The sequence below is a fragment of the Physcomitrium patens genome, chromosome 1 (assembly GCF_059467195.1).
Source record: "Physcomitrium patens ecotype Gransden chromosome 1, ASM5946719v1, whole genome shotgun sequence".
Classification (NCBI taxonomy): Eukaryota; Viridiplantae; Streptophyta; class Bryopsida; order Funariales; family Funariaceae; genus Physcomitrium; species Physcomitrium patens.
In genome coordinates this window covers 424527-437818 of record NC_143410.1, presented here as the reverse complement: position 1 = coordinate 437818, position 13292 = coordinate 424527, and the positions used below count along the sequence as shown (strand labels likewise).

The window sequence follows — 13292 nt, the reverse complement described above, 5'->3', positions numbered from 1 at the left end:
TTTGCTGAGTAACAAATCTCAGTACTTTTAAAAGTCTTTTGAAAACCTCTTAAATTTATTCATAAAAAACCTCTAACAAGAATAAATATGTTTAAAATTACTATCTTTGGAAGTAATGGCAATAAATGAAGTATAATGAATTGTTTACAACATCATCCAATATCCTTGAATTTTTATACAAATTGCAATTGAAATTGAAATTGAAATATAATATTATATATCTATTTATTTGAATTATAACATCTATTAATAGACTAATTAATACAAAGAATTTATTTTTTAAGATTTTTTTTAAAGAATAAAATCAGAAAAATAAAATAACAAAACAAAACAAAAAAAAAATCTTAGATGCTTAGAATTTAAAGTATTTGTACAAGAAATTTAATGTTTGTTATTTGTATTGTGACCATTTCTTGCATTCTTAATACATATGCACAAACACACATACATGCATGTTTAGCATATTTAAGTACGAAATATTTAAATAACATTCATGCCCTTTTATTGCAATTCTAATAACTTTGCGTAAAAAATATGAAATCATATTCTTTTGAAAAATGTCTTTTAAATATCTAACACATACTATTTTATTATTAAAATATACAATTAAAAATAAGAGAATAATAAACTATAAAAATATTAAGTTATAATTAATACTATGGAATATTAAAAGATAATTAACACTAATCCAATTATTGAGATAAGTGTTAATCATCATACCATAAATTTTTTATGAGATGAGTGTTAATCTATTTATTATGGTATAAACAATGGTAGTTCAAATTATATGTGTATATATATATATATATATATTTCTATAAATAATATTTTTATTTATAAAATATATTTTTTATTTAACCAAATCATTATAGAGATGAAAAGATTAAATATTTAATTTAATTTAATGTTTTTTATATGAAATATGTTACGACTAATTAAAATAATCTCAAGGTAGAATTGTGGTATTTATAAAATTTTAAAAATATTTTAGAAGTATTTAATCTTTAGATCATTATTTTGATAAATTATATTATATCATATTATTTATTTATTTTAATTTTCCTGTTATCTACTATCACAACTATATGAAAAATACATTAAAATTCTTTTAAATACAAATCAACAACAATAAAGTAAAACTAGAAAATGCCAATAATAGTTATTTTAGAATTGGAATTTTACATACATGTCACAATATATACCTATTAGAGTTTAATTTTTTTTAGTTTATTTAATTTAATTTAAAATAAATTAAATAACTTCATGTAATAGATACTTGTTGATTTGTATAATTACGAGTAAAATATAACTCTAAACCTCATATTCATATTAAAAAAATAGTTTAGAATGCCAGAGATCATAATTCACAATTTTATTGCCATTCGTCTATAAATTAACATATGAGCATAAAGAATCAACTAGTTAATATTGTGTGTAATGCAACATAAATCATCTGTTAAAAAAGTATGGAATATAATCTGTTCTATTCAATACACATCTTCATTATTTACTGATATTAATTAATATCTGCACACCATGTCTAACATTTTTTAACAAAAAGATGTCTAAGTTCTATAACAAAAAGATCTGATTGTGATAGAAAGTAAAATATTTTTTAAAAGACAACCTCCTAATTTTGTTGACTCTATTACTTTTACACATTTTACAGACCTGTTGACTTTGAGTGTTGTTGCCGATGCTGACAGGACTGAGAAAGTGCATCAAAAATTGACTGAATTTCTTTCAATAATTGATTCACTATGTTCATATGTTATTGCTGCAATTAGGTCTTCGTTATGAGTCATCCATTCAAGATTTCATCCCAAACGAATGAAAACTATACGGACGGAGACCCGAATACGACAACGTAGGAAGACACGGTAGATACTTGTATATGTAATGTACGAATATGAAGGGGAGGGGTATATATACGATGGCGTCCAGCAGCCAAGAACGGGACGCCTAATAAACTAAAGGCGAGAAGGAGGGCGGAAGCTTGAGTGAGAGGCCTGTACCAGCATCCATTTTGTTTGCTGATCGTTTCTCAAGGTTAGAATTACAAGTGAGATCTGGATTTCGTGCATGCGAGTTGAACTTTGAACGTGGATCGACAACAGAGGAAGAGATGATATATTGGCGGTAGGGTGATCAGTGTTTCGTACTCTTGGAATCTTTGGTGTGAATGTGAGTTTGTGGGGGTAGCCCAAAAATCATTCAAGAACTGCAAGGTTAGGGTATGTGAGGGCGGTGTCATGGAGATGTAGGCAGGTTAAGGATTAGTAGAGTGTTTTCTGTTTAGGACGGAAACGGTGGTCGTGTCGCTGCCGGTTTTTGTGCGGAGGTGCCGTGGGCTAAGGCCAGCGGCCGGTTTGTATTCCTCAAGGATGAGCATGAAGAGATCAAAAGTGTTGGCGAATTTTTCATCCCTTCGCGGTGAAGTGCTGAGCTCACAGAATCATGAACGGGGCTTCCCTATGGTCATCAAGGCACCGGCAGTCGCCCTGCAGTTGCTACGTGCATTGGCGCCGTCGGTTTTTCCAGGAACAAGATTTTGCAGGAGTATCTGTTCGGCTTCTGTATTGAGTGATAATATTCAACAGCCTAGACCAGCCGGTGTTTGGATGTGCAATCGAAGTGGTAGGAGAAGTGCCGACGCACCAGTGGACGCTGGTCAACTCAGAAGAATGTCAGAAGGTAATGTGGTTCTTTCTCTTATGGAGCTGCTGCATGTCAATGGTTCAGAATCTCTCGTGCCTATTGTCATCAGGTTCGGGCTTCGCTCTCCGACGCCTTTTCTCTTTTTGTCAAAATATTGTGCTGATTCTGTCTGTATGATTTATCGACAACTGTATTGCAATTCCAGACTCATGATTTCCTTCGCATCTTGATGCTTGATTACAGAATCGGGTGTTGCCATTGTGATTTGCGCCGCCATTGATGTTCATGTAGGGTCTCTGGTACTGCAGGAAATCCATTCAAAAATCTTGTAACAGAGTTGGCAGGGTCCAAAAGCAAATACTACAGTCTCGTGAAATTGGGAGACAAAAGATTGGGTATGTGCTCGAGAAACCACTCCCATTCAAAGACGAATTTTTGTAGAGGCTGGATGATTAACTTCGTTTTTTCCTTGGATTTGACTCACTGAAATGGGGTTTGTGACTCAAAGTAAATGTAAATGTAATACAGCTTCTAGTCGCCTTTCCATTGTTTTGACAACCGTCGTTCCGGCTGCATTCATCAATTTATGTTGCAGACATGGATATGGTGCTTCATTGCGTTCATATTTCCTTGTCCGTTCTTCCTCCGTTCAGATACTCTGCCGTACTCAATAAGGATTCTCCTGGAGTCTGCAATCCGCAATTGCGACAATTTTCATGTCATGAAAGCTGATGTGGAGAAAATTATAGACTGGGAGAAAACATCATCAAAGCAAGTTGAAATACCTTTCAAGCCTGCCAGGGTCATTTTGCAGGTCTGTAGGACATTTTGATCCAGCAGCTATTCTTTGTGTCTAATGATCTATTCCGTTTTTAGTTAGATCTATGCACTGTTAAGTCCGAGGAATGTCTTGTTCGAAGATACAGTTGTGATGTTGATGAGGACAGGGAGTCATGAATCGTTAAACTTTGAACTTCACATGAGGGAGACTCTCTGACTAATTATGCTTTGTGTAAGATTCACGCGCCTCCTTGCTTGATCAACATTTGACTAATTGAGAGACACGTAAAACCTAAATTGAAGTCATTTACGTCTCATGATCATGATAGGAAATTTGTAGATGCAATTTCCTGGTTAACCTTCGGGTTGATGCATCATCAGGACTTCACAGGGGTACCGTGCGTTGTGGATTTAGCTGCGATGCGGGATGCGATTAAGCGCTTGGGTGGTGACCCCAGCAAAATTAATCCCCTGGTATGTGGGTTAATTGGAATCCAAAATTCAATCTAGAGATGAAAACATCTGAATGATCAGAAAGTATGCGAGTTTCAACGTGGTCAGTGCAGAGAAGCCAGAAGGCCGATGCACAGAAGGAATCTTCACATAATCTACAAAGATATCCTCATTTAAAATCTTGTTGATTTGATTATTTTCCTTCGTGTCGTGTACCACATATCTTCCGAAATTATCTGAAAAATTCCTCTGCATCACTCAAGTATGATACTAAAGGAACTCAAAATTTTATAATGTGCAGGTGCCTGTGGACTTGGTCATCGATCACTCTGTGCAGGTTGATGTTGCCCGTAAAGCAAATGCACTTCAAGTTAACATGAAATTAGAGTTCCAGCGTAATAAGGAACGTTTCGCCTTCCTTAAATGGGGATCAACTGCTTTCAAGAACATGCTTGTGGTTCCCCCAGGGTCTGGGATTGTCCATCAGGTTTGAATCTGGTGACCACATCCACCTTATCCGGAAAATTATAATGTACAAACCACCATATTTTAATGTACCAGCATGTGCCTATATTTAGGTAATTCTACGTACATAATGAAACAGGTAACACCGCACGTCTTCTATTGTGAAGCGCGTCTGTTGGAAATGTTTTTGTAGTAGAGCAAAAATGAAACAATTTTGATCAATCTTCTGAAACTATTGCAGGTGAATCTCGAGTACCTTGCCAGGGTGGTCTTCAACAGTGAGGGGTACCTTTACCCGGACAGTGTCGTGGGAACAGATTCTCATACCACGATGATAGACGGACTTGGTGTTGCAGGATGGGGAGTTGGAGGTATTGAAGCTGAAGCTGTTATGCTTGGCCAGGTTAGTACCTCTCTACTAATTCATACGACATGGTGAGCGCCACGTTGAGAGTAATCTTGGAACTTGAATCCATGGCAGCCAACGTATAACATTATGCTAATGAGATCATAGTGAAGTTTGGCGGTATACTCTTTGCAAATTGCTTTCCCATCTATTAAACACAGTTTTGATGTGTGCGAGTTTCAATGTTTTTGCAGCCAATGAGCATGGTTTTGCCACTTGTAGTAGGCTTTAAGTTGTCCGGCAAAATGAAAACTGGAGTAACAGCCACGGATCTAGTGCTAACAGTGACACAGATGTTACGGAAGCATGGAGTCGTTGGAAAATTCGTAGAGTTTTATGGTTAGTGGCCTAATTCTCACTATCTGCCATCATACTAATCATAACTAAATCTCTTTTGTTGCAATGCTAGCCATTGTTCCATCACTGAATGATTGCTTACCAGAAGACCAATTTTGCAAGTTACAGAAATAATTTCATGGATACCTGCTTCTTGTGTGCAGGTAAAGGCATGGCTGAATTGTCGTTGGCAGATCGAGCAACAATTGCAAATATGGCTCCTGAGTATGGAGCCACTATGGGGTTTTTTCCAGTTGATAAAATCACACTCGATTACTTGACGTTGACGGGTCGTGAGGGAAAAAAAGTATGTTGTCACTAGCTCCTGCTCTATTGCATAAACATTTTGTAAATTTATTCAAGGTTGCTATGAGACTCCGATTTCGAGATTAAATTCAACTAGATCCTTGATTGTGTGCATTTTTCTGGGTGTTTGGTGTGCTTTCATTTACAATTCATTACTGGTGCACCTACCATTGATAAATGCACCATCATTTGTAATCTCAAATTTCATGTTCATTACGATATCTCTCTAAATGCTCTTGTCTCTGTACCTGGTTTTTCTTCTTCACTTATGGCAGGTTAAAGAGATTGAAGGGTACCTACGGGCAAATAATATGTTTATTGATCACAGCAAGGTATAATGGTTTTATATTCTGATGGTATTTATAACTGTAGGAGTGTGCGACTTTACCTACTTAAACTTCAGCGTATATGTTAAATCATGTTCTTGTCTGAGATAACGCATTTCTGCGCTTGAAGACTTGCAGTAGCTTCATATTTTTTTATCGAGATAGATAGTCAATTGATCACTTTTTTTGGCTTAATAATATAGTTTAGAGATAGGTTTTGTGAAGTAATGAATTCACTCATCATCATTCCCTGAAAATTTATGAAATCCAGCCACCAAAGGACAATAAATACTCATCGCATTTGGAGCTCGATCTGAACACTGTTGAACCTTGCATTTCTGGGCCTAAGCGGTATGTATGCTGAAGATCCTTTTGTGTTAGATAATGAGAGAAAGTTAGAATATTTCTGCAGAAGTCATTTGAAGATTTCTTTGAGGAGTTCAGTTGTTTTTCAACCATAGCCAGTCGTGCAGTCTGTCTAACCGCAATATTCAACTCTGTGCAGCCCTCACGATAGAGTAAATCTCAGAGAGATGAAGAAGGACTGGAAAGATTGTTTAAACAACAAAGTTGGATTCAAGGTAACCACAGGACCAAGACCAGTGGGTTTTTCAAATACTGTTTCACTAAACTCTGCTATGCTAGTAGCATTCCACCATCAAATGTTGGTTTCTCTGAATGTTTCAGGTTCATTGATAACAGCCTCTGCTGTCCTGCAGGGGTTTGCGATTCCTAAAGATAAACAGAGTAAGGTTGCGAAATTTTCTTATGAAGGCAAGGCAGCAGAATTAAGACATGGCAGCGTGGTCATTGCAGCAATTACAAGTTGCACCAATACCTCTAACCCTAGCGTGATGATAGGAGCTGGGCTTGTAGCCAAAAAGGGAACTGAATTGGGATTGGAGGTCAGCTCTTCCTTTAAAATTAAGATTTTTATTTGAAGGTTTGGATATACGATGTTACCAAAGAGACCTTGAGAAATCTTTTGCGTCTGATTCAAGTCACATATTTGTGCTTAGTAAAGTGGTGGTTCTGAAGTATGAATGTCTCTGGAATTTGATACGTTTCGTGCATGTGTGTGATCTTATAGGTGAAGCCTTGGGTAAAGACTAGTCTAGCACCAGGATCTGGAGTGGTCACCAAGTACTTAGCGAAAAGGTACATATGCATCCACTGAACTAAATCAACAGATCGGTGCAAGAGCCGCAGCTCTTAAATGAGTTGATTACCATTACTCATTTTGCTTCTATTTAGTATCTCTCTCTGTGACAATGTCATTCCCTTCTTCATCCTCCGGTTAGGATTCACCCAATCATTTACACATCACATGTGCAACTTGTATACTGATGCAGTGGTTTAACGAAGTACATGGATCAACAAGGCTTTGGTACAGTGGGATATGGGTGTACCACGTGCATAGGCAATTCTGGCGAGCTTCATGAAGATGTTTCCAAAGCGATTACAGAAAACGGTAACTTTGTCTGCTGTTTCTGGGTATGTTGACGAGTGTGTTCGAAAGAGATTCGAAGGGGACACGAATGAAATGACATGAACCAGGAGTGGAACAAAGTGTGTAAGCAATCACGTGTGGGAGTAGTAATTGCTGACGAGGATGTTGTATGATGTTGCAAAAGTGCAAGGAATTTGCAAGTCGTCCGTTCAATGCAGGATGTGTAATACCCATAGAGGTGGTGTTTGTAGACATTGTGGCGGCAGCTGTACTGTCGGGAAATCGAAACTTTGAGGGGAGAGTGCATCCCTTGACGCGTGCCAATTACCTGGCATCCCCTCCTCTGGTGGTTGCGTATGCGTTTGCTGGAACGGTATGTGGCAGTCCAGTCGTTGCTTCTTTAATGAATCATATGAATTTCAATTCAAAATGTTGCTGTCCTGCTGATCTGTATCTTAGCTTCGTCTCCGAGATGTAGAACTGTTGTGCATGATTATTTTCTGCTCGGACTTCCCTCATCAGGTCGACATTGACTTCGCTAAGGAGCCTATTGGAAAAAGCAAAGGCGGAAAAGATGTATTTCTGAAGGATGTTTGGCCTTCAAATGAGGAGATTGCAAAGGTGCAGTGAAACAACATCTTTCTGCGGCTAGTTGTAAATAAGCAACTATTCATTGTTGATTACCTCTTGTGTTTTTGAATCGCTATCGTGTGAAACGGCTCATTTTACAGCTACTTCTTAGTTGATAGTTGGGTTGCGCAGGTTGTTCAATCATCAGTGCTTCCGGATATGTTCACATCGACCTACCAGGCCATCACGAAGGGTAACCAGACGTGGAACAGCCTACCTGCGCCTTCAGGTTCTCAGTACGCTTGGGACTCAAAATCAACTTATGTCCACGAACCACCCTTCTTTCAGAACATGCCCAAAGCTCCTCCTGGTGGGAAGCCTGTGAAAGCTGCTTACTGCCTTCTCAATTTTGGAGACAGTATCACCACGGACCACATATCTCCAGCCGGTAACATTAACAAGGACAGCCCAGCTGCCAAGTTTCTTATGGACAGAGGAGTGCAAAAGAAGGATTTCAACTCCTACGGAAGTAGACGTGGTAATGATGAAATTATGGCTAGGGGGACCTTTGCCAATATTCGGATCGTCAACAAATTTTTGGGAGGAGAAGTAGGGCCGAAAACAATACATGTTCCCTCCAAAGAAAGACTTTTCATTTTTGACGCAGCCAAGGTACGAAAACATCGCTAATAGAGTGAGATAGTTCGAAACGTTTGTTTTCTTGCACTTCGGATCAAGCGGCAGTGTTTTGTACACTTTTGATCACACGTGAAGAGGTCTGACTACAACCAAATGTGGCTTACTTTTTCAGAAGTACAAAGATGAAGGTCATGATACAATAATTTTGGCGGGAGCAGAGTATGGGAGTGGTAGTTCGCGTGATTGGGCTGCTAAGGGTCCCTACCTGCAGGTTTACAAGCATTCCTATCTCATAACAAATATCTTGTTAACTTGAGGCTCTCACTAGTATTTTATTTTCAAATTTCTGGTTCTAGAGTTCTTTTTTCTGTTGTTCTATTTCAACAGTAAATTGACCATTCGAGTCATACATGCATCACACCGGGAGAAATACCTTAGTCTTCGGATGTAGAATAAAAGCCCCGAACTATGACTAATGTTGCTTATTCCTGATGAACAGGGAGTCAAGGCCGTCATATCAAAAAGCTTTGAACGCATTCATCGCAGTAACCTAGTAGGAATGGGTCTTATCCCACTATGTTTTAAGCAAGGGCAGGATGCAGACTCTTTGGGATTGACTGGTTATGAGAGATATACTATTGAAATGCCAACTGATATGAAGCAAATCAAACCTGGAATGGATGTCAATGTAACGACTGATGATGGGAAATCGTTCAAGTGCACGCTTCGATTTGATACCCAAGTAAGTTTTCCTACTCATAGAAGTGAAGGTGACAAAACCTTACAGTTGAAAGCATTTACTCAATCATTCTCTATGTCTTATCACATTCAACAAACCTAATATTTGTGCAGTCCTAAAAATAGGTAGTCAATTATTTACAATACTCTTACTGAAGACTACTAGTTTACGACTCTCGTGATTTTCATCACAGAAAATAGCAAATAGTGTGCAAACCGTAAACAAGTACTTTGCTACTTGACCATCCAACTATCCGTTACTAATCAATCAACTTTTTGATTGGTGCAAGGCACTCAAAATGTGTAGTTTGAAGTTAGTATCACGCTTGTTAACTCAACCACTGTTCTACCTTTCTACATTTGAAGTAAGGAATCCAAAATTTGAGATTAGGGCGTTGATTTGTTAATTTTATTCAGTACGATTTGAAGCTAAGCCACAACACTGCATCAGGAGCAACAAGCGGCACTTGGGCCTTTTTAAATCTAAAATACTGTGCTTGAGAAGGCTGTATTTTGCCAGGCCTTCGAAATTTTGTGCGTCCGCGGTCCAATCTATTTCTTATTCTTTGACCTTGTGGAATAACTTTCACTGTGACAGGTCGAGCTGACATACTACATGCACGGAGGCATTCTTCACTATGTGCTACGCCAGCTTGCGGCAAAGTAGACTTGGAGTTGAATCACTATGTGCTACTTTGGCATGCAACTGAATTATCGCATTGCGCGGACTCAGTTTCCTCCATCCAGTCGTTCGCAAGGTCTTTGCTTCAGCACTTTCCCAGTGTTCCTTTGCATTAAAGGACTAATTTCACGGGAACTCTTTGAAAGGGAAAATGGAAAATGGAAAATGGTTGAAATGAAGTAGCTCAGCACAACTTCTGGAGCTCTGGATCTTCAGGCGTTTGAAATCTGGATGCAACAAAGGCTCTTGGATATGATGATCAAACCTCGCTGTAGTTTGCGTTTTTCTTTCCCACCGCTATTCACCGGAGTCTCGTTTCACAAGGCTTGGACTCGTCGAATGGTCTCCTCTTGGAGACTGCAAAGTTGTTGAAATCATGTGTCTCCATGCTGTAACACAGAAACAGTGAGAAATGTTGTAGTTTGGGGATATGCCTGGATTTTTCCATCTGTCGAATCGTAACTCTATCTTGGCACCCAAGCAGACTCCTCTGCCTTGTTTGACAAGAATTTCCTCATGTATGTGTAGAAGTCTTTTGATGATCCCCTTTTAAATAAATATGTGAAGTTAATGTTGTGCATTTCCTCTTGGGGAGTGTACATGCCACCAAGAAGGCAAATGAAATTCTGAGGTGATCCTTTGTAAAAAGACATGGAAAATTTTATTTTGTCTTTATACATATCTATTATATCGAACAATATTTTATTTAGAAGTATTAGTCCAAAGTTGCAGATTATTAAATATAGTGGTTGATAAAAGCAATTTAGTATTGTCTAAGACAATAGAATTATATGAGACCATTTTTTGTCTTTTATTCTAATTAGTCTTGCTTTTGCTAGATATCTCTATGTATTTGGAGTTATTTCTATTTTTTTTTTGTTTTGGTGGTGTATGTGTGATTGTTTCATCCATCTACTTTCTAATTGTGATAGGTATTAAGTTATAACTCAATCCATATTTTCATTTGTGCTTTTGAGGTGTATTTTCCAACATAGCCAGTTGCACTTTAAAGATGCATAATCATTATTATAAGTATGTTAGTGCATACATAGTTAATATAGATTTGAGACTGCACAATATGTTATACACATAGTATATTGGTGCATGACATAGTGTAATGGTCCAAGTTTTAGTTACTACTTGCTACTGAAGTTACTAAATAGAAAAAAAATCTTTAATATTTTAAAGTAAGTTTCTTGATAAAAGCTTGATATTTAAGTTACTATTTTTTGAAAACTTCTTTATAAAACTTGATTTCTAATTTATTTAAAAAAATAAAAAATTTATTAGTACTTATTGAAATAATATATAACCATTAAAATTACATAGAAGAATTTAAAAGAATTAAATATTATATTTTTATAAAAATAAATAATATAAGTTTTAAATTCTTAAAATAATTTAAATATTAAATTTATTTATTTATTTATTTAAATAAAATCTTACAAAAGTTTATTTCTATTATATTTATTTTCTAATTTATTTTTTTAGTCTTAGTATTTTTATCAATTATATAAATTAAAAGTTAATTATATCAATTTAATAATTTTATATCATGTATTAAAAAATTATTTTAAAATATGATTACTTCTTTAAAAGACAATGTTCTAAATTTGATATAAGAGCTATAATTTTATTTTATCAAGTTCTATATTTTAAGTTTTTAAAAATATTTAATTATCTTGATTTGAAAATATTTCTAAACTATAAGAGAACTACAACTATTAATCTCTATTAGTTTAAAATTAAGTAAGGAATAAATAAAAATTCCTCTAAAATATTCTTATTTTAAATATTATTAATTTTTACAAAATACAATTGATATCCATAAAAACATAGAAGTTGATACCCTAAAATATAAGAACCAATCATCTATATTGTATAAAAAAAAAATTTCTTTTCTTCAATATAAGTTTATATATATATATATATATATATATATATATATATATATATATATATATATATATAGAAATGATAAAGTGATTCAAATTTTTACTAAAAAAATCTATTCATTATTACAATCATAAAAAAATAATTACTTCTAAATTTATTTCTCTATTCTTAGAACTGCAACCAATAAAAAGAAAATATATTCATTTATAATCATGATAATGTAATCTTTATTGCTACCATCGATAATTATTAGCCACAATAGTCTTTAATTATAGAATCATAATTATTTGTTTAAAGAAAGAAGGACCTATAATAGATTCATCTCATTGCTCCATGCCTCATTGGGATGAAGGCTATGTTCATCTTCTTTTCTTTGCTACCTTTCTTTCTTTGCATAGCTTCCTTGCCACTTTCATACTTCAATATAAGATCTCAAAACTATGTTGCAAATTTTTTTGCAATGATTGTTGCAAAGACTGGCTTTTGGTATTTATACAAGGTCAATGATAGCTTGAGGCTTGCCAATTGCTATTGAATTTAACTAGGAGTTTTAATATACGATTAATCATGTAGTTCATAAACTAGCAACTATTGTTTTATAATACCCATATACTGGTTAGTGAGCTTCTTTCCCAAGTCTCCAATAATATATTTTTGTAGAGATTGACTAGATAGTAGTTGTTACAATTTTGATTTGTATCTTTTTTCATCCTAAAATTGAGATTTTGGGATTGTGGATTGAGAATATAGAATCATTGTTGTAGCAATTATATGCTTTCTCTCTATATCTCTCTCTCTCTCTCTCTCTCTCTCTCTCTCTCTCTAAGGTACAATGTGTGGTGGCTGGCTGTGTGCATTGCTTCAAAATATGAAAGGTGGATGGATTGTAATAGGATATAGATAAGATATTTGTATTGCTGACATATAAGGATAGATAGTTGGAACCATATTTGAAAAGTTATGGAAGTTTCTAGAATTAAAGCTAGGTTAGTGGATCATATAAGATCTATCATGGAATATTCTAAAAATAACTTAAGATACTTATTTAGGTAGGATCTATCATAGAACCTTCTAGAAAAGGCCTAGGACAGTTATTTAGATAAGATCTACCATGGAACATTCTAGAATGAGTTTAGGATAGTTATCTAAGTGAGGTCTAACATCTAGGAACATTCTAAAAAATCCAAGGTGATAGAACAAATATAAATAGGACTGACTAAGATCTTTTTGGACATCTAGTCAAGTATGGCTTTGAAACTTCTTTCTTAATAAAGTTTGATTTTGCATCTTCCTATTCAATTCAATTCTGTTTTGTTTTATTTCCATTTGCATAGTTTTGTCTTTTGTGTCATATTCTATTTAGTTTTGTTCTTGTCCATTTTGTCTTACTTTGTAATGAGGTTTTTATGTTGTTGTGGATTAAAAGAGTCTTAGACTCTTAAGATAGACTAGTCCTATTTTATTAGTATCAGAGTGAGTGTTGGATTGTCTTGGTAGTGTGTTGATAGCTATCATCTAGTTCAAGGTCAATTGTTGTAATTACACTAAATATTGTATTGAAGCTACCACGAGCTATTCTTTAAAAGT

The 13292-nt window shown here is 35.4% G+C and overlaps 1 protein-coding gene across 2 annotated transcripts; it reads left to right on the top strand.

The window, feature by feature from the left end:
• Positions 1-1991: 1991 nt before the first annotated feature.
• On the top strand, positions 1992-10389 carry LOC112279919 (aconitate hydratase 3, mitochondrial). Of its 2 annotated transcripts, XM_024514686.3 has the most exons (20): positions 1992-2694; positions 2967-3053; positions 3312-3472; positions 3820-3912; positions 4193-4378; positions 4598-4759; positions 4957-5101; positions 5263-5405; positions 5680-5736; positions 6002-6081; positions 6236-6311; positions 6450-6635; positions 6821-6888; positions 7083-7201; positions 7432-7553; positions 7703-7801; positions 7943-8422; positions 8562-8660; positions 8889-9131; positions 9726-10389. In XM_024514686.3, exons 1-20 carry the CDS (start codon positions 2385-2387, stop codon positions 9792-9794), a joined length of 2985 nt encoding a protein of 994 aa, XP_024370454.1. In that variant the 5' UTR covers positions 1992-2384; the 3' UTR covers positions 9795-10389. The 2 variants fall into 2 exon arrangements, with proteins under 2 accessions (XP_024370454.1, XP_024370464.1); XM_024514696.3 differs by lacking the exon at positions 1992-2694 and having other exon boundaries at positions 3254-3472.
• The last annotated feature ends 2903 nt before the right edge of the window (positions 10390-13292 follow it).